At 37.4% G+C, this 22,973-nt stretch overlaps 1 protein-coding gene across 1 annotated transcript in view; it reads left to right on the forward strand.

Annotated features, from left to right (window-relative positions):
- Positions 1-16,618: 16,618 nt before the first annotated feature.
- MMS22L (MMS22 like, DNA repair protein) overlaps positions 16,619-22,973 on the forward strand; it is a gene marked incomplete at both ends in the record, with an annotated part of 88,753 nt that continues 82,398 nt past the window's right edge. Inside the window, 3 exons of the mRNA XM_082276758.1 lie at positions 16,619-16,797; positions 18,899-19,024; positions 22,243-22,295. Coding sequence (XP_082132884.1) covers positions 16,619-16,797; positions 18,899-19,024; positions 22,243-22,295 — 358 coding nt within the window. The remainder of the gene's footprint in view (positions 16,798-18,898; positions 19,025-22,242; positions 22,296-22,973) is intronic.

Genomic DNA, 22,973 nt, shown 5'->3' on the forward strand with positions numbered 1-22,973 from the left:
AAGACCACTTAATGGTTTCAAAAAAAAACCCCATCCATCAATCACTTTCATTGATCAAAGTGGTAATAAGCTTCAGTCAAACAATTGACACAATAAGAAAAACATATATTGCAAGAAAAGTCACAGAAATCTGCAAGTATGTAAGAATGCATTTTTCTTGGAAAATAAATTTCAACATATATCACATAAAATACTCGCCCAAAATACACTGTAAATGCCTGTGATACTGTAAAAGGAATATTTCTTTAAGTGTTCTTTAGGTGAAGAATCCTAGAAAATTTTAAGAATCTGGAATATTAACAGGTCTTGCATGTAGAGTTTTATTACTCCATAAAATCTGTACGTGCATGCATCAGTGAATCCAGTTTTAAATAAACACATTTTTCTGCCTATTTTTTCAGGGCTACATTGTGGGCAGTGCCTGCATATTTACCTGTATAATTACAATTCTCCCTAGCTCGGAGCCATTAACCACTATGTAAAACACAGCAATACAAAACAACGCTCAACACAAAATCTTTGGATCTGCTAACATGTATTTGTGCATGCGTGGAGTCTCATTCTCTGATGGATCAGGACTGGTATGTGGATTTCCATTCTAGACAAATGTTAAATTTCTCGACAAGGTTATCAGATTGGGGCCTTTAAATTCAGCCAAAGCAGCAGATGTTTTGTGTTAGTTCAGTGGCTATTCATGAGCACATATAACAGGTACCAGAGGAGTTGTTATTGAAGATGATTCTATTAAAGTACTACTACCAACTGTCAACCTTTTACTATTTATCACTTCATGTTTGTAGATATATCCCAATATATTTTTCTTTTTTTAGATTAAGAAAATTGATGACACAGAGAAAACATAAAATGACCCAATTTTAGCTAAAATTTCTAAAGATTCTTAAAGCAATAAGAAAGAAACCTGATGCTTTTAAAAAGCACAGAAAATGTCTACCTGGTAATAATTGCTGGGTTTTTTGCTATTGATTGTGAAATAATTGAGGAAAAGGAATGGATTATTTGGGACTAGGAAAGTGAATAATCCATTGTGAAATAATCAAATAATCAATTGAAAAAGGAAAACATTGAATATTACAAACCATAAAATAATAGAGAGATGAAGAGCAGAGGACAGTAAAGAAATAGGAATGCAGGGCATGGGATTCAGTTTTCTAGGGTAAGAGTAGAAAGAAACATCAGTAATAGCTTTCCATCAGAAGCTCTTACTCCTAAAAGCCTGGCACCTGACCTGATTCTTCAGGATATGGATCAGGTTTCTATGAATAAGAAATAATGAGTATATTTAAATTAGTTTAAATGAAAGAAACACCGTATCTTTACTAAGACACCAAGCTTGGCAGCATTTTTTGTAGACTCTGAGAGAACAAAAAGCTCCTTGAACCAAAGACTATTGTTCCTTTTTACATGGTTTCCTGAAAAAAATGAGCTGCTTTGCTCAGCTCCTCTTGATCACTTCCAGTAACCAATTCCATCTAAGTCCAATGCATGGGAAAAGGTCTCAAAGATTTAACATTCCTACAAACTTTTTAAAAGCAGACAGTTGTATGGGGTGTCTGCTCGCTAAAAGAAAATGCAACATGAATGCAACTTTTACTTAGTAGTGCAGAACTCACTTCTCAGTAAAGGCCCCCCTTTCAAATTGATTCTCTCTTGTCTAATACAGGTTAAGTTTATACTGCAGCCTGAGTATACACTCAATTAAAATATCAACTCACAAATCCAAACCCATAGGCAATATGGATTAATTCAGTCTTACAGGACTATTTCTTAAACCAAAACCCTCTTAATTCAAAGCATAAAACCAACCAATATGCTGCTCCTTCCACTCTCTCCATCTATTTGGCATGCAGCCCACCACTTTTTCTTCTTCTCCCTTGCACTAAGAATCTGGCATTCCTGCCTGCAGCGTGGCTCAGCACCCACTGGCTCCCCCAATCATCCCTCTCAGACTATTGAACAACCTGGTAGTTAAAACGTGCTACATGAAAACACAGATGTGATCACACTTAGGGATTTCTGCACTGAGCACTAAGATGCCCATCTGCACTGAGAGCATACCAAGCACCTCTCCCAAAACATATCAGACACCTCCAAAGACGAAGGCAGCGTTTAAGTGCCACCCTTTTCATCACTAGATTTTAACAGACATTGAGGAGAAGCAAGAATGCCGTGGTCACACCAGGTAGCTACATACAAGAACCTACATTTAAGTGGAAATTAAGATCATTGTAACATATATATGCTGAGTTTAAGGGATATACTGGTTCAGGCAGCTGTAAGAGCACTGATTTCCTGTGCTATTTTCTGGAATTTATGCACCAAACTTCCACAAATCTCATTTTAATCAACAAGACAGGCAATCGAGTTCTCACTGCTCTTGATCATCAAGAATCATGCACATAAACAATGTCCAAAAATGGTATGGAATCGAAGTATCTTATACATCATCTACTTTTTCTAACTTTCTGCCAAAAAAATGCTGCAAATAACTAGCAAAATGTGCAATGTGTAAGGAAATGTGCATTTTGCTACGCTGCCACACTGTTTTCTTTGTAGTAGGAAGCTCATCTATTCTTTGGATCAGATTTTAGGTACAACAGTTGCTTTAAGAATATTTTAATGGGATCAGATCAAAAGTCCAACTGGCTCAGTATCCAAACAGGTTGAAAGCAGCAGTTGGAGAACACTGTTAGTAAAAAGAGATGGATCATATCACTTCTGTTATTACAGTAACTTAACTATGCAGAATTTAAACAGGAAAAAATCTTGTATCAGACTATTGTATGATACTAAGCCTCCCAAGACAATTTACTTGACTTTATTAACAACGTTTACAGTTGAGCTGGAATGAGAGAAAGTTCATAAACAGTGTTAATAACAGTTCTATTTCACACTGGTGAAATAGAAGACTGCTTTGTCTTGTCAACCAATAATATTTTGAGAAGCATTAACATTTTGAACCTCAAGTTTCAAAAATCTACTATTCAAAATGAATATGGAGAGAGACTGCAATTTGTATTTGCAACAGTGTACTGGAAGACATCCCAAATATTTTTTTCTGATTAAGGTAGGTCCTGAAGCAGAAGTATACAGCAGTATTGGACCACGACAAAGCTGAGTTCAATTTAGCTGCTGTGTTAAGATGTACAATATATCAACTTGGAAAAAGCAATATGCTAGTTCAGTGATACTATTTTTTGAGATCCTAGCCAGTGTACTTGCACTTCAAATAAAACACAACCAGTTTGGCCAACCCTAGGCTTAGGGTCAGGAAAAATCTTGTGGGTTAATTATCATACTGTTTACTTATAATGGATAGGTGGCTTTTGTGTAGCTGTGATTATCTCGTATATCTAGTTGATTTCTTGCTAATAATAGCTTGCTCTAAGAAGTATTAAGATACAGTATTGATTTCAAAAAGATTAAATCACTGGGCTAATATACAAGAGATTATTCAATTAGTAAAGATGACTGGCAACATTTATCTAAAAAATGCTCCCTGCTCTCCTGTGAATATCTAAAGTATAACTTGGCTAAATACATAAAAATCAAGACCAAAATACTCAAAAGCAGTCAAAAATGTGAATTCTAAGATTTCAGGAATAAGAAACAATTTCCAGAGAAAACCTGGTCCTGAAGTATCTCAAACTGCTGTTACTAAATAATCAGCTGTTATTCTTTAAAAACTCTAAAATAAATCTATTTTGAAATAAATTGCCAGATTTTCACTGTAAGTTCTCCAACACATTCTGTTCCATAAACCTGGCAAACTTTTGTTGCCCATCTGCTTTACTGAGCAGTATAAAGGTGTTCTCTATTGGTAAATACTCTAAAAGTTGAATGACAGTCAAACAGCAACATTCATTCTCTTTTTCAAGTCTCTCAGTAAGTTTCCTGTTGGCTTTCTATTAATTGCTTCTGCACACTTTATGATATCATACGATATCATTAAAAAATTAAAATTCAACTTAAATCGGCTCTAGATGAGGTCAAAACTATTTTCATAATTGCAACCAACAATATTGTCGCTGGTGTTCTTTATGCCAAACAAGCAAACAACAAAAAATCTCTTTTCCTTTTATTAGTGTAGGAAGAATCTATTCTCAAATATCTGTCTATTCAAATGTTCGCCTCAGTAAGCAGCTGTCCATCACACTGAAATAAAACTGTAAATTTTCACCACTATTGCAAATGGTTGGTTCTTAGGGTTTTTTGGGTTTTCTTGCTAAGAACTGTATTTGTTCATGCACCAGGACAAGGGACTGTGCAAGAACTTTTCCCATCAAAGTGCAAGGGGAAGCCCTATGTGCTCAGAGTTGTGAGGCTGCTTATAATTCATCCTTTGGTTAAAAACAAATACCATTAATTCAATGCACCTCTGAAAACGTAATTTTTTTCCCAGAGAAATACTGATAAGAGAGGTGCTTTGCCTCAGTCCTTCCTCTAAGATGGGCCTTCACAATCTCCTGGAACATTCAGCTTGAATTTGTACTCAGTGTTGACGTGGGAGAGGTTATTTTTCTAATTTAGTCCACAAAGGATAGCCACATACTGAAAACTACATCAGTCTGAGCAGGGGATAAATTAGAATATCTTTGGAGTGTTGTTTTACTGGATAAGGTTGACTAAAAGCATCTAGCTCTAAATGTAATTACAGCACGATTTTACAGCTGTTACCAACCTACTCGAAATTACTAGGTCTAATCTGTTCTGTGATACCATTGCACAATTTTCATTTTCAAAAACAGTGGCTTCCTTATTTTGATAAGTATTGTTAAATCTATTAGAATATGCAACATGCAGTTAGGTATGATTCATTACTTATGTCCAGTAGTTAATTTGAGACATATTTTTCCAATACAGTTTTCATGATAATGTATTTTCATTTCTCTAGTTTTGGCTTGCTGTGAGACAGCTGTCTATTTATTCTCATTGCTCTCTACTTTAATTGCTCCAAGCTTAAACTTCACATGTCAGACTGACAACAAGCAAAGTTTAATGTACTTCTAAGTCTTACAAGCATACCTGGCAAATTACAACACAAAACTCTCATCAGGAAACCCGAGAAATCTCTAAAAAATTACATACAATTTCTTTCAGCTGCTGTGTGTGTGTTTACTAAAAATAGTGGAGGCAGAATAAAATATAAGAGATTTTACAGAGTGGAAAATTACTTCAGACAGACAAACTTCCTCTTCTCTCTTGCCAGAAAGAAATTTGCCTCTGGAGATTTCAGATCTAGTCATCAAACATCATCCTCACCCTTCTATCTTGTATAACCTTTCTCTGCCAAAAGGATAATACAACTCCTATTCACATCCTGCAATGGACATCTGGAGATAGGATCATCACAATAGCATTATTTGCAGTTATCATACAGACTGAGGCCTTCGAAGGTTAGATACCAGATAGAGGAACAAAACTCTTCTGTTTTTTATCCATGATTGACAGACACTGCAGAATAGTTCCATTGTACAGTTTTTATGAACTCTTCAGCCAGAATGCCTTTTTCAGCTATATTTATTTAAGTTGCTGCTGTCAAAACAAAGATTACATCATTTTACACCCATGTTTTACAAATTAGGTAGGCAGGACATCTGCAAAATAAAGGGTAAGATCATTTACTTTGGCAAAGATTTTGATATCAACTGATAAAAACAGTATTTGTATAAAGTTGTGTTAGTGTACTGGCTAACAGCTCATCTTTGGAAAACCTGTACTGATTTCTAGGTACATTTTTTAAAGCATTTGTTTTCACTGGTTCCTATTCGGTTTTGGAATGCCTTTAAAGAGAAAAGTCATCCTTTCTTCACTCATCACTTTTTCCTAGGGATAAAAAAACCAGCACTAACCCCACGAACTTAATAGGAAATAGTTTTATAAATATATTTTTCGTATAGTTAGCTAAAAAATAGTTTTATGACACAGTTCAGACAACCTTATCCCACACACTGAAGTAAGTACCATGGTTAATGAAATCTAAATGGGTGAAGAAAAGCTTCAGGGCTATATGATTGTGTTGTTACCAAGCTCTAAGAAACAGAGCAATGGGAAATCATATTAAAGATGTGCAAAACATGAACACAAAAATATGACATAAAATAAATAAAAAGCAAAATAAAACTAAAGAACACAATTTCAATTTGAAGGCCTCAATGCAGAGCTCCTTTTAATAATTAGTATTTTGACAAATTTCTCTTGCAAATTGTGAAATGCAGTTATAAAAAGATGTTTTACGCAAAAGATTTCACGGGCAGCATATTAAATGACCCCTTCTGCAAAGTGTTTATCATTTTAAAAATCAACTCTTTCTCCACCTCCTTTCAAGAATCTCACTACACAGATGCTCAGCAGAACTCCTTTACAATGACCATTAGAAACACTTGTTAATCTCCATACTTGCTCACACCAACCTATTTTTTTTATACATTTGCTCAAGTCCTAGAGTATGCAAGATCCTCCTGGTGTCTTTAAACGAGCCTAAGATGTCACTGGTGTGCTTTAATGACATACTAAGAGAGAAAACCTGCATTAAAATTCATATGGTCCAAAGAGATTTGATTCTGTGAAAAGTAAGATTTCCTTTTCTATTACACAGCTGAGGAATGGAGATGCAAGAATGGAGTTCCTGAAATCATACAGATGAACTATGTAGAATGAGAAATTGAATAGGAGCCATCACCTTTGAATTATTTTTGCTAATTATATCTCTGTTTCCTAAGCTGATAAAGGTGGATCTGAGATATGCAGAGCACCTTCTTCCTTCCACTATATAAATATTATTGTAATATTCAGAGGTGGAAAAAATCAACATTTTTAAATACAAAATCATTGAAGTTATGCTAAGTATCCAATAACCATCTGAAATTTTCTTTTTGTCAGGTTACATTGAGGCAAAGATCACAAAGCACTGAGAAAATGAAAAGGGAATATTTCTGAGATTGCACAAAAATGGACAAAATAGTGTGGTGTTGGAAACCACAGCTGAAGCTTATTGGAGATCCACTTTCTTGAATGATTTCTGTAATTCTCAAATTACACTGGTCAAAGATAGCTATTTTGCTTTTTATACACTTCTTTGAGAATGTGGTTTACACTGAGTGCCTTTGTATGATATCCACATTCATATCCACACAAAACACTGATCTGCTTTCTAAACTTACAGCCTCTGGACAAGTCAGGAGAAAGAGCTTTGCTGACTAGCAAAGTGGGAGCCCAGCCTTTTGTCCCAACACTAGACAGTGTGAGGTGGAGAGTGATAGCTGGACTCAGAGAACTGCACCATTTTCAAATTAACTGCCTTCATTCAAACACTGTCAACTAAAAATCCATGCAGCGGTGGTAAAGCAAATATTCTGGTTTAAAAAATTCTGCATCAAAAAGTTCGTAATATGGTTTAGCCAGAGCTTCCTGCTAAGCTTCATACTGGACTGCACAGTTGTGCTTTCTGCTTCCCAAAGTACACCTTCATATTTGATACTACCATCACAGTGCACCAAAATGCTGATAGACAGCTGCACCACAACCACTCTCAGCTAAAGCTATTCCTTATGGAGAAAAAACCCTCAGTCTACAGCTGGACTGATACAATCCTTCCCCTGGTCCAGCAGAGTCTGTATTGCCACTGTGTAGCCCACACTAGAAAGAATTTATGTACCTGAGAGATGAAAAGCTTTCAGAATAATTTTATTGGACCTAGGGTATTTTTGAAAAAGTATATAGGAGAAGCTAAGATAGTAAACAGAGGGCACTGAACACAAATATTTTGAGGATAAGTTCTGCTTTGCTTGTAGGTGGCCCCTTTGTTTCTCAGTTTTCTGGTGCCCTAATTTGTCAGCTTCCCAGAATACAGATGAAATTCTATTGCAAAGAAGTTGTTAAGAGTTGAAAAGTCTGTGTTACTAGGGATTAGAAGGGTGGCAGTTAAAATTATTAATTTCACATATTTTTTGTATTCCTACTATTAGAAAGAGCCTAAAACCGCTTTATTTTGTCCCCTCTACAAGCACAGAGAAATCCCTTGTTTTCACCAATGATCTTGCAATCTAAATATTGCAAGAAATGGGATACTACAAGAAAACAATGAAAGAAAGACAGTGTAATATGAATATTTCAAGGGATGTTGCAAACATAAGTCGAAACAAAACAAGAATTTTGAGGAGGGATGCTTTGGGAATAGCAAAAGCCTCCTGAGCTTCAAAAAAGCATGGGGAAAAGCATAAAAAGAAAGGCTGAAAAATTAGCACATGAGAAATGAAAACTCAGGTTTAATGAGGATATGAAGTAGTTCCTGGGATGAGTCAGTAGAGAAAACATGTATAGATGATAAGACAGAAGAAATGCCACTTGGAAGCAGTGAGATGCTTTTGTACAGTATTAAGTATTCCTACTACTATTTTTTTCTGGCCTGCTATGGATACAGATAAGAACTGCAAAGTTTTATGGATTTACATTTTACAGAAGATTGAGTATGTGAACTCATACAGTACATTATGTTATTTCCAGCCTGACTTTGCAAAAAAAGTCCAAACTCATTTATACTATGAATATTTATCACTATTCTACTTTACATAATATATACATAGGTTTATATATAGGCTAGAATTCTTAATATTGAGTCGATTATATGGAATTTTACAGACTAGAAAGCATACTATCTACTTGTGAAATATTTCCTGGAAAGCATTAGTGAATGTAAATTCATTTGAGATTTCCATCAGATATTCTGAGTATTGTCATTCTATTGGCACGTATGCTTCAGTGGAGAAACAGATAAATTTGGAATTAAAAATATTATCAATAACTCTCTTTCCACTCTCAGTATAGATTTCTTTTAGTAAACTTTATTCTTTGTCAATCAAGTTGAAACAATGACTCAAAATGAAGACATCTTGGCATATGTATCTATTATTCCTTCTGTAATGTAGTACTCCCACTGGTTTTCACGGGAATTATGCATATGAAAGGACTGCATTATTAGGCTAGATTAAGAGAAGACATTTAGAAATACTTAACTCATCATACCACTTCAGAACCTCATATTTATAATGGTACTTGAGCCTGAAGCAGTATAAACAAAAGCATAAAATACAACTCCTGGAAATATACTATGGATGGATTTTTCTTAACTTTTTTCACTAAAAATTGAACTGAATTAAAACTATTTTCCTCGCTTTTAGATATATGACCAAATAAAGAAATATTAATCAGATCAGTCTGAAAGACTTGCAATATGCCTAAACCAGAGAAGTTACATGCCAGTAAGAGGACAGTCAAAGGCTTACACTGCAAATACATGAACTAGATGTCTGTGTAACCACATAAAGGCCCTTAAAATTTTTCTTGGCAGCCCTATGTCTGTTTTAACAGATTATATTAACCCTGATCCTCTGGAAGCATAGCCAGTCATCTTTAACTCTTCAAAGACATGATTTCATTTTGACTTCAGAAGTGTTGTTCTCCTCCCATGCCATGACAACTCAAGGATAGTATGAACTATCTTCCTCTGACCCAGGAAAGATATTGGGCCCTTCCTTTCTCAGAGCTAAAAATGAATGGGCCTCCACTTTATTCTAACAGATTGGGTAGACAACGATTGGCTCTTTCCCAGATGTACAGCCCAGATGTGGAGTCAATCTTCTAGGCTACTTAGAATGGACTAACTTTCTAAATGTTTCTTTTTAATTTTTTCATCTAAAACATACTGCTGCACAGTTAACCCTGGACTGTAATTTTTGATTGCTAGTAACACCTTTGCCACTTTTGTAAAAAACCTGCCTGTCACAGTGCCTTAAATTCGCATTGTCCAATTTGACTGGAAAAATTCAGATGATAACTTCCAGCCTCCAAAGCTACTTTAAAGCATGGTCACTGGGTAAAATTTTGACTCTACAGTAGTACTTCTACGACTTGAAACAATTCTCTGAGGACTGAACACTTCAGATATTCTTTTCAGTTTGATGGCTCACATTCGGACATCACTAATCAGGTCAGTCACAGGTACTTATCTTGTGAGATAAGGATATTGGAAACAATATCCATGAAGACTCCTGCTAGAAGCATAAATCCTTGAATTAAAAACCTATTAAAACACATGTTGCACCTTTTCAAATTGTACCATAGATACCCTAGATTGTATCCTGGGTTAACAGATATCTTTGTATCTACAACCTGCAAGTTGTTGTTAACATTTTCTTAGGGAAAGTAGATTTTCTTAAGAAAAGACAAACCACATTTCATTAAGTGAAAATATAGACCTTATATGGCATTTGAAATCATGTCTAAATCCAGAACACTGCATTTCTAGAAAGTAAAAATAATGAGAGTCCAGAGCACAGCAACAAGAATTAAAGAAATACAAGAAAAAGACGGGTTTTTTTCTATAAAAGAGAAAACAAAAAACAGGGATTGTTTAAAAGAATAACACAGTGGAAACATGACTAAGAATCTCAAATATGTTAAGAATCTGGGGTGGGCAAAGAGGAAAATAAAATCCCTGTACCACTAACTAACAAAGGCTAATGAGTTCAACTAATTTACTTATAGTAGGTTAAGATCAGAAAGCACAAAAAACATTCTAATGGAAAGACTAGTGAAATGCTGGAATAGATAAGTTACTTAGGTAAGTAATCATAACAAATCTTTAGGCAGACAGGGAAGTGCTCACTTAAAAAGACAAGTTTTATCGATCCTGGCCTTGGAGGAAGAGTGAGGGGGCAGGTGTGATGCCTTTTTGGAATAATTTTCAACTGTGTGATTCCATGCTGAAGTGTCCGAAGAAATGCAGCCGTGTAGTGACCCACTTGCTGTGGGATCTTGACTTGGAGGGAAAGTCTTATTCTGGAAAAAACCAAATCAAGTTCTTCATGTGTACAATCACTTGGATTCTGATGCAATCTATGGATCACCTAGCTACCTTGATCCAATCTGCACCTTCTTTATTCAACAGTTTAATGATAAACTGCTTTCAGGGCTGGACTACACACAACCCATGTCATATCCAGCCACAGGATATAGGATTTTGCTTGCTAAGAGGAATTACTTAGTAACATGTCCCATGGCCTTGAGGCCAGACAACACTAGCAACAGCTGCTAATAACACTGAATTCCAGATGTAGACTCTGCTGAAAAATTTAAAGGAATTAGTTTTACAATATTTTGCTTTAAAAATCTAGGTACACTCCAAATTTTTATTCTCATATCTCTACTTTACTGTTAAGTTGGGATCTTTAGTGGTTTGTTTGTTTGTTTTTAGTTTAAGTCTAAAACATTTTATTGGCAGCTCAACCTTAATAATTAGAATCACAATCCTGTAAAAAGGCCACAAGTTTTTGGAGTCTTTGGAGAGTTAACACAAAGTAAGTAAAGAACCTTCTCTAGTCAGTTATTTTGTTTCCAGTAAAAATGTCTGATTAATAGGAGAACACAGGACATATGTACAGTCCCAGACTGATTAGTGACATAGACTAAAACGATGATTTTCCAGCTTCATTTCAATATTCTTTCCTATTATTCTGTAATAAGCAGCATGTAGAAGTAGGAAAGTTACATAGCCATGAATATTCCCTACATTTTAAATCACCTGATCTAACACCAGGTAATGATCCAAGAAAAAAAAGAACAAACCTGCATCACGGTTCATCTTTTGGATGGTGTGGACTAAACTAGTAGAAAATAACGTTTTCTAAAATGTATAAAGACCATGACAGTGAAACAGGTACAACAGCAATATAGCGAGTATCAGGTGTTCTCAAAGTTTCTACACATAACAAAGTAGCTCCCATTCAAAACCTCCTAACTTGACAAAGTTACGAATGTCAGTGCTTCAAATGAAAACCTTTAAAATACATCTCACCTATACATGACCTCTCTCAGATACTATGCACCTCACTGCCTTTTTCACAACCACTGCAAAGAGGCACCAAACGCAACTCCGCCTCCACCTTTCGATCAGTAAAGTTGCCAGAAACACGGTCCCGGAGTGAACAAGCCCCCGGGTTGCCCCTTCAGGCTGTCCGCGGCGTACTCACCATGGCGGGCTACTTTTGAAGACTTTCTTCCCCTCCCCCTGCACCTACGCACAATGAGGGAGAATGGAGAGCAGTTTCAGCATTAAATTTGAACTTCCCTGCTTTTGTTAGCATGAGTCACCACCTTAACATTATCTCAGCTGTAGACTTTTATCTGTGAATATCTAAGCCCTGTCTTGTGGAAAACTAATTACTGAGCCACTGAGAGGCTTCATAATGTCCTGCATTTAAGTCCTGAACATCATACATAATGCATAGGAAGCAGTCGCTGCACTCTGATTACAGAACACTGTCATTAAGAGAGCAAATTAAAGATGTGAATAATTCACTGGCTGAGCTTATTGTCAGTGCTGCATTGTGAAATTAGAATTTCTAATAAGTACTGCAATTTTTTTAACCCAATTAACACAGAGAACATCTTGAGTCTGATTAGTACAATAAAAATTATTACCTTATTCTTTTGCTTCACAACAGCCAAATTAAATACTGTACTTAATTATGCAGCATTCATCGCTTCTGTGCTAGAAATAATAATAATAAAAAATTCTCACTATCGCTTTAATAAGACTTCCAATATTTAGAGTGCAACTGAAAAATAGAACATATGAATCTCCTGCACAATTTCTTATCACAAAGTTACTGGCTTTTTTTTTTTACAGACTTTGAAAATACGGTTTAATATCAGCAGCCGACCATGATGTCACTGCTGAAGTCTTCTCTGGAAACAAAAAGGTATTCAAAAAAAATTCCACAAAACGACCCTTCTGAACAAGCTCTGAATATATATTGTGAATTAACTTTCTCTGGATTGATGTGAAGGCAGAGAAAAAAAACCATTACCACTTACTGTCTTGAAATGGAATACACAAATATACAAACATAGAAACATGTATATATATACATACACACATACACACATATATATACAGGTTGTTTCAGAAAAGATGCTTAGGAAATATACTAGGAAAAAACAGGAGCTGGGTCAGCTCTCTTACCTCAGTTCCCTCTTGGCACGGGATAGATAACATCCTTTCATCCCAGAAAGGAGAAAAGTCCGATTCAACATCCAGCGTGTTGATTTTTTCCCACACGATGCCTGCTGCCATGTTAAATAAAGAAAATGATCACTGAGGATGCAGCTTTTGTCTCCAAATATTTGAATACTGCCTTTTAGTGACAAGGACCCCAGGAACCTTCGCACATCTGGCAGCAGACACCACTGGCTGCAGCTGCTGCAATGGGATATTTCCTCAACCCTATTTCATTCCCAGCTCCTTTTTCTTCCCCATCCTGAGGAAGTTTAATCACCAAGCATGGCTGAGAAAGAAAAAAAAGAAGAAAAGGAAAAAAAAAAAAAAAGGAAAGGTGGCATTGCAATCACAAGCTTTCTTGGTTTTGTCCTAGAGACAGGGACTGCAGCAACCACCTTGCATCTTTGTCTAGTTATTTTAGCATGTGCGTGCAAGAGGGGAGGAAAAAAAAGACTGAAAATTATTCAGGCATAATGCAATAGACATAAAGAGACAGAAAGACAAGGAGAGAAAGAGAGGGGAAGAGAAAGAGGGAGAGTGAGGGAGGGAGAGGAAACAGAAAGACTAAGAGAGGGAGAGGGGGCTGTCAGTGCAGATAAATCTGCATATGGAAATCAGGGTTATCCTGGGTACAGTTTTATTTAACCATGATGTACTGTTTTTTTAATTAGACAGGAATTTAAAGAAGGAAATGAGAGATTCTTACAGACACAGGAGCAAATGAAGCATTTTAAATCACAGCAAAGCTTTCAGAGCAAGCTGTAGCAGCAACAGAAAACTTTTTATAGCAACTTTCTTACTAGAAGGAAGTTTCGTGCACTGCTGCTATTTTGCACCCAAAATCCAGGCAAAACTGGAAAAGCATTCATTTTGAAACAAAATCAAACCACAGCAATCCAAAATAATACAACACTTTTTAAAAAAGACCCATAAGCCACCTGGTGCACGATATGCACTTGAAGCTAAATTATGCCAGGCACAGGTTTTAGGACTTTTGCCCTGGCCCCCATTCTGTGGTGACTGTCACACCCAATGGAGGTGCTTCAGTAGATGATAGGAGTGATACCTAGCTTGAATTTCAAATGCATTAAACACCACTTCCCAAGCTTGATGAGAATTGAGCGTGTTTGGGGATACGACTGTTACCTGACAGACATAGAAAGGTTGGATCTGGATCTGTAAGGCATCAGAAAAGACCAGGAGAACCTCTTGCCCATCTCTGTGAGAGAGCATTTGGATGAGTGAACTGAGAAGGCTGAGAAGAAGAAGGAAAATGAAGTTCAGGTAAAGTCTAGACAAGAAAGACACCAGACAAAGGTAGGGAACAGTTGTAGTACAAGGGAACTTATGGGAAACATGGGGCAAGACTATTTATAAAGAGCATGTAGTGACAGGACAAGGGGGAATAGGTTCAACTTGAAAGAGAGTAGGTTTAGATTAGGTATTAGGAAAAAAATCTTTACTGTGAGGGTGGTGAGGCACTGGAACAGGTTCAACAGCGATGTTCTGGATGCCCCATCCCTGGAGGTGTTCTAGCCCAGGATGAGGCTCTGAACACCCTGGTGTAGTTGAAGTCACCACAGGAGGGTTAGAAGTAGATGATCTTCAAGGTCCCTTCCAACCCAAGCCACTCCATGATTCTGTGAGCACAAGGGAGGCAGCTTTAACAGCAGCGGCAAGATGGTGGCGTTCATGTGCGAGCTGGCCAGAAACCACTAGTGGTGGCTACCCAGCCAGGGCATGCCCACCTAAGCAAGAAACCCGGCAGGCCTGTCAGCACTGGGAGGAGTGGCGGGCGGCGCTTCGCCGTGGGGAGGGCGGGGCGGGAACGCGGAGAGGAAGGGGAAGAGGGAGGAAGGGAGGGAGCGGGCTGGCTGGCGGGCGGGCGCTCTGTGCCGGGGAGGAGGCGGAGCGGGAGGAGGAAGCGCGGCCGGGGAGGAGCGGCCGGCGGCCAATGGGCGCCCTCGCGCGTGCGCAGTGCGCGGGTGGCGGCGGCGCGCGGGCCGTACGGAACGGGCCCGGGCGCGGAAGGGGAGCGGCGGCCCGGGCGGCGCGCAGGTACCGCCCGCGTCCCTCTGCCGCCCGCGTCCCTCTGCCGCCCGCCCGGCGGGCAAGCGCCTCCGAGGAGAGGGCTGCGGCGCGGGGCCGAGGCGCTACACGTGGGGGTCGTGTTCGTGGGCGCGCCCCACGGTGCTGCTCCCGGCGGCTCCCGCCGCTCTGCAGCTCCTGCCCGCGGACTGCAGCCGCCTGGAACGTTCTTCTTGGAGGCCAAGGAGGTTGAGGTGCTTAAAGTCATTGTTTCCGCTGGATCAGGGATGTGGTCGACAAGTACGGAACTGATGGGAGTTATGGCCGGGAAGAGCTGCCCTTTTATGTAACTCTTCCCCCACGGCTTTGTATCGTGTGGGGCGATTTTGATACCCCAAACTGAGCAGGCTTTCCTTAGGCACTCTTGTGGTTGAGGGCATTCCCTTCAGCTGCCTCGCCAGCTGTACCAACGCCCGTCCGTAGGGTCCTGCTGTAAACTGGAGCACTGAAGTCATGCCTTCCCTACTTGCACAGCCCCCTGCTCCGCAGGAATGTGAATGGGTGGGAGAAAGTAGAACAGAAACTGTTTTCTTCTTTTTCATTACTTGAGCTTACTTTTTAATTAAACCTCTGTATTACCAATCTAGAGCCATGGTGTAAACTAGTTTCTGCGAGAACCATATCAAAATCTGCCGCCAAAGAAGTTGAAAATTTCAATTTAGAGTTTTAGTTATATTGTTTGCATATTTTTACAGGACTCTCTGACACCTGTTGCCTAGTTCTGCTCTTTCAATATATTGTATAACATATGAATGCACTAATATTAACTATACAGGAAACTTCTTTTGGACGTCGTAATCTTTCTTTGGTTTTATTTCTCTTTTTTCAGATTCCTGGGTAGTTAGACTTTTCTTTTGATAGGAACTTCCAACTGTGTCAGAATTGGCCATAGAGTAACTTTCTAAGCTTTAAAACTTTAGCATTTCAGAGTTCCATAGTTATCATGTGGTATGTATTCCCTGTTTCCTAGGAGGAACTTAATATGCCTTGAAGTTACAGACAGCCTGTAATGCATGATGTATTTCCACAGCATAGCTACTCTGGTCATGAAATGAAATGTTGCTGAAAGTAGCTTTGTAATGCGTTCCTGCCTCCTGTTATAACCTGCTGCTAGTCTAACCTCATCACTAATTAATTTCGAGAGCTAAACCAGAGGAAAATGTACCTCTTTGGGATTTTTTTAAAGTCACTGATGTGTCTTCTTGAACAGGCTCTGTTCAGTGAGGCAGGTGTGGTTGCACAAAGTGGCAGAATTGGCTGACAGAGCATGTGACCGTGATTGCCTTTCTGGGTGGTGACTCTCAGCTTTTAATTCAATATTACAGGTGCTCAGATCTGTGTCCACACTTGAGCTGAAGATGATGTGGAGTGGTAACAAGGAGAAATTTATTTGAAGAAATGCTATGAGTATTTTTGTATTTATCTATCTATTTTCTGGGTCAGGTGTAAACAATGGAGGATGACTTTGGGGCTTGCTCCACACCCCCATTTCTCACTGACAGCTTGGAGCTGGCGATGGAAGTGGAGAATGAGAGCTCAAGGCTGTCTTGCTTTTCTTGTGCTTTTGACAACCAAAATGGAGGGAGAAGGTTCTCTGCAGAGTCTTATTTAGCAAGTGGGTCTCTTAAAAGGTATGGGATTTTTTTGAATTACGAATATAAAAACCTTCTAAACTGTTCTTTCCACTCAATGTTTGGTGCCTCTGAATGCTGACTGGTTTCCAAATCAGTTTGTTCTTCAGCTCTCGTGATCCTGAAATCAACTTGGTGGTACCAAAGTGGGAAGGGCTGTTGTGTTGATAAGCAGCTTTGAATGGTGCTGTGCATGCAGTTCCTAGCTTTCTGAACTTACTTTTAAGATACTGTAACAGACATTTGCAAGCCTGCTAGATTATTTCAAAACTGGCCTGTTGGGCAGCAGCATCTGAGATCACTTAAATTTCTGAGGAGGCTTCAGCACTGGTTTTTCCAGACATATGCTCTATTAAATGCTGGCCGTTTTTCTCTCTTTTCCACTTGAGAGAAACAAACCTGCTCTACCTGGCTTCCCCAGATTGCTGGGGCTGTCCTTTGTAGCTTTAAGACCATCTTTCTCAAAGCTTCACCCTTGCATGCATTCTGGATTTATGGTTCTGAAGTTATATGCATAGCAAAGAAGTATTTTCTGTGAGACTTTAAAACGTTACTTTGGTTTTAGTTGTCTGCCTTACTGTCTGTCATTCAGCTTAGTTTACTGTGCTGTTTGCTCAACCTACAAGGGTTGTCTTGTTTTTCCTACAAAAGCCTAATCTTTCTGTCTGTCTGTCCTTCTGACAGGCTTGATATTTTGTGTTGTCCTTTTTTTTTTCCACATTCTTTTCTGTAAAGGCTTAAGGGGGGGTTCCACTGCACCTCTCCATTCTCTGCCTTATTTATCATATATTTTAGTTGCATCAGAGCACGTTCATTCAAATTTATGTCAAGTAGATGATTGAGGAATCCTGTATCTGCATGAACATATCAGTAGTGGATTCCACATTGACAAATATTTCACCTGAAATTGTTTCTGTCATTAAAACCTCACTCAGGAGCTTGTATGTAGACAAGTTTCCCAGTCATTATAGTTGTGATAACACTGTTCTTCTACTGTCTATTTACATTGTCTACCTAGATTGCAAAGCCCTAGAAAAGCCTCCATGTTAGGGACTCCTCTGTCTTCATTGCTTGGAACTGGAGTAGCTGAGTTTAATTGCTAGACGCTTCAAAACAGACCAGTGTTCAAGAAGTTACCAAGTGTTATGGGACGTTGAGCCAATTCAGCGGATTCTCTTTTTGCCTCTAAAAATGAAATTGGAAATAGTGCATAGTTCAAGCAGAATATTAATTTAGTGTGTAATACAATGGAAACTCAGTGCTTGCCTAGTATATTTTTTAAATTTTTAAAATGAAAATATTTTTTACATATTAGCCAATTAAGGGTAGTCTGTGTGGGATTATTTTATGAAAGGCAGTGGGAAAATTCTGAAATAATTTACTCTGCTGTCATTATGCAGTTTGCTGTGAGTTTTTTTTTAAAGCATGTAAATGAAATATTTTTTTACTTGCACAATTATAGTGTTTTAATAATACAGGTGTCTGATTTTCTCCACTTTGAGTGAAATGCTAATTCTGATGTTATTTTATTTTTCTTTAGCCAGAGCAGAGGGTAGTTATGGCCTAGTGTTAGTTTAAGTTACAATGACAAGGTAACATTTTGACCCGCATCTGTTCATCTGCCTAAAAGTGTGCTTTTAGCAATATTTTCAGTATAAATATTATTAAATGTATACAGACGAACAAACGTATGTTCCAGCATTAGTTGCTAGGTATGTGGTGTGCATTGAGACAGATCCCAAACATGCAGAGCAGCGTGTTATCTTACATAGCAGCCTCTTCTCTAAGTACAGTCTGTAGGTTATGTCTCAGCCCCTTTGTAAGTATGAAGATACTTCAAGGTGGTAGCTTGTTAATTCTTGTTTCCAAAATATACTGTGACCTGTGACTATATCCTGTTTTTATGCTTTTGAAGCTAGGAGTTGTCATATTACTATAGATAATATTGCTCTAAAAGGTACAACTGTCTTTGAGACATCTGTCATGTACATGTTGCTGATATATTCAGAAAGTATTGGTGGTACATAAGCCAGCTGTAGATATTGTACTCCATAGGTTTAGTACTGGAAAATGTATGAATATTGTTGGCTCTATTTTGCAGGGTTTTGCTGAGACTAGATCCTTCTCCAAATGACTATGAAGAAAATACAGTGGAATTGTTTGGCTTTCAGTGGGTTACTGAAACGGCATTAGTTGAATCCTGCGAATTTCTCTTTGGATTACTTAGGTATGATAGTGTTTATTTTATAATTAATCCACATCTGTAATTATATCTACTGGGTGTAACAAACTTTTCACATTTTTAATAGTAACATCATAAAAGACTGTGGGTTATGCAATCCATCTAAAAAAGATTAATGCTGTCTGTTTAATGCTCCAGTAAGTGATGGATAAGACACAGATGGAATTGCAGGAAGAAGTACATTGTGTCGCGGATTTTTAATATTATGTGACTTATTATTAAGTTTCTAAGTAGTGTGATGCATATCTTAGGCATTACCAGATAAAAAAAAAATTAAGTATAGTTATTACAACAGAGTGTTGGGGTTAATTTAGAAGGCTCTACCTTCAGAATGTATGAATAGACTATGTAAGATTTCCTTGAATGAGATTGTGCTATCCATATAATTGAAGTTGTCTTTTGAAGATTTTTAGTCCTTTTTTGTGCATAAAGGAAAGTGGAGGTGAAAAATCAAATACTATAAATGCTGGATGCAGTGCTTTCTTCAGTTGTTTGGATTAGGATAGCTTCAGCAATCTCTTCAGATACAGTTACTCAGTGTTTGACTAATTCAATGTAGATGCTTAATCTGGTCAATGCAAATACACAGATCACTGATAATCCTCTTTGCTACTGATAATCCTCAGGATGTACAGCACATACAGAGAGTGGATGGGAGAAGTGCTTTTGTATGATTTCACAAATATATGTGATGTATTCCATCGTTCCTTTCATCACAGTGGATTGGTCCATCCCTTTAGGGTATGACCAAGGATATGATGTGCAACGTGGTTAATAGAGTCTAGCTTATTGGAATGTGATGACATAGATGACTGGAAGTGTATTAAAACTAGTATTATTTAGCTTTGCTAAATAATTTAGCTAAAAGCTTTGATGCAAGCTTTGACTCCACTGTGTTTAAAAAAACCCACAGTGTTAAAAAAAGTGGTAATGGGGGAGATATGATTAAGTTAAAAGTTTCAGCATTTAGTCTGATTTATTAACTGTTCATTAACATAAAATCAGTGGGCAGTGGCACAAGAATGTTGAATTAAATGGCTATTTTTTAAGGTTTTTTTTCCTGTAATATAAACTGCTTTGTAATTGTAATAGAGATGAACATAAGGCATAATGTCTTTTATTGTGGTTTTTAAGCTATTTAAGCTGTACATGCTTTAAAACCTACTGACCTGGTAGGAATAATGGATTTCAACTAACTTGGATATTGAGAGTTTGGTTGCTAAGCTGTCTTTTGGTTTGACAAGTCCCTCTGCAAAGACATTGAGTTCATTTGTTCAATCATAAAATGGAACGGTTTCATTTATAGACCAGTTGACAACTGAAAGTAGAACTCCTCCTTTTTCCACTGTGGAAATCAAATGTGTTAAGTACCCGTTACAATAGTTTTTGAGGATAGGGTGGGTGTAAATAGTTAAATTTATGGAGTATAGTTAATATCTATGTTTAAATACATGCTTACAGAAACCTAGTCTTTTTTCATGTCTAAGATTATACTTAATATTGAAATTAAAAATTATTTACAATTTTTTAACTATTGTAATAAATAATAATAGTATACTATAGAACTGCAAGTTAAAGTAGTAATTTCATGGTAAAAATTCTTACTTATGAGTTTTCTTATTAAAGAAGTGTGAATCAAAGTGAGTGAGACCATGTAACCATTTAAGTGGGTATACTAAGATAGTATATCTTTGATTAATAAACAGAAGTACCAGTTTACCTGTCAGAATGTGTATTTGCAAATCAAATGATTTAATGATTAACAGCCATGAGGATCAATCTTTAAGGTACAAATGCAAATTGAAATTAAAATTATTTATTTAAATAAGAGTATTTTTGTTATGTTTCTTTTGCCCAGTTTGTGCTTTAATTTTATCAGCCCACTGTATTCTGTCTTTTGTCAATTCACTGGAGAGTGTTTTTCTTTTCTTTTTTTGTGTGGCTCCTTTTCTGGTACCTTCCTTCTCTATTCTCCAGTCTCAAAAGCCCTATTTCATAAAGTCCTCCTGCTTTCCAGATTTCCTCCCTTTTCACGTGATTGAAATCCTTGAAAAATCCAGGCAGAAATTCAGGTTTGATTTCAAGACAAACAAAAAACAAAACTCTACAACCCATCTAAATGATGGAAGGGTAGCTGACATGGCTTTATCCAAGGAAGCAGGAAAGAGCTAAGGGAGATCATTTTACTGTGTGTTTGCACTTTAATATGCAAGTTACAACCTGGAGTTTTGTGTCTTTTAGATGCTTCCTATGTCTTTTAGATGCTTCTTATGTCTTTTAGATGCTTTCTAGTTTTCAGGGTTTTCATAATAACATTTGATTTGTGTTATATCCAAGTAGCCTGTTTTAGAATCCTTTGGTAGTTACTGCTTTGACTGTATAAGAAATGAAGCAGAGAGCTCCCTCCTCATTTATGCAGCATTTTCTTTCAAAAGTCTGTCTGACACAGTTGTGCTTTTCATATATTCACTTTAATACTGCTTTATCTCTGTGGAGACTCTACTGGAAGACCACTTGCAAATAACAGTTGTTACAGAATATGGCTGAGTAAATACCTATGCTTACAGCTTTTTAAAAAATATTTGTTTGCAGTGGCACTTAGCTTCTTTAAAAATGTTTTCTTTCCTCTCCAAAACTGAACTGAGCTTTAACTTTTCTAGAGACACCTCCTTTTACTCTACTGTATTTGTTGCTGTTTATATTTTGTACTGGAGTTCAGCCCCTGACCACCCAAAGCAAGAAGCAGGAAAAGCTGCTGACAGAATGCACATTCACAAGTGGATTAATTTAGTGTGTACTGAGTATATGCCATGAGGGCTAACTTTTAGGTTTATTCTGTGGTCAAACATGAAGTTGAGTTATGCTTGTGGAAAGATCACTTGTGGGGAATGGTTTTTGGGGGTTTTTGTCTGTATTGGTGTTTTTTGCCTTCCCCAATATTTAGCCAATTGTTGTAGGGGCTTTTTGGTACTGCATTTAATGATTTAAAAACAAGCAAAAATTCTGTTCAGTGTCATCCCTTCACACTTGGATGTGTCCATTGCCTTCCACTAAAACTCTTTCCTAAGTTACATTTCTGTAAGCTTTTTCTGAACTACAGAGCAAGAAACACCTCTTACCTTTCTCTGTTCCATTTTGACCTTACTAAAGTGGAGTTAAACAACTTATATAAATACCATTAATCTTTGTTTTTCTTTAATTAGGCAACAGATACACACACTGGAAAACCTAGTACAAATGAGTTCATCTGATTTTGGTAAGTTTCACAAATTTAATTTGACACTGCAATAGGCATGTGACTGCCTTTTCATTATAGAAGTAAATTCTCACAGATCACACTTGTGCTTTGACTCTTGACCAAGAGCTTTTGGAGTGTGCCTCAGAAAAGCATATCAGCAGCATAAAACTGCAGTAAGGGTAGAAATATAGTAGGCAACCAAGTGATGTAAGACAGTAGGGAAATAGACTGTGGAAATGTTGGGAGTCAGTTTGGAACCATATTTGCCTGTATGGTAGATGCACAGGGCAATCCTTACCTTAGTGGGGCATTTTGCATTAATTTGACTTAAGGTGTCACCCCTAGAGCAGAATTTGGCAAAACTATTAACTCTTTTAATTAAAACAGGAAAATTTCATCAAACATCCCAATAACTATTTTAGTTACAAAGGTAGTGGCTTGGGATTTTTTTCAGCGTTCCTTTGGCTTACGTTTAAACGAGTTAGTTATATTTGCTTAGTTTAGAGTTATTTACAAACTTAATTTATCTTTGCAGTGGGATCGATAAAATGGGATCACTACAAAATGCTTTGTTTCAATTAAATACTGAGGCATGAGAAGCAGCATGTTTCTGAAGGATTATTGCAGCCTTGGGCTTATTGTAACTTGAAGGCTGAATTACTTAGCAAGTTGAGAAGCTCAGTAATTACTTAGAAA

Source organism: Coloeus monedula (genome assembly GCF_965178545.1).
Source record: "Coloeus monedula genome assembly, chromosome: 2".
Classification (NCBI taxonomy): domain Eukaryota; kingdom Metazoa; phylum Chordata; class Aves; order Passeriformes; family Corvidae; genus Coloeus; species Coloeus monedula.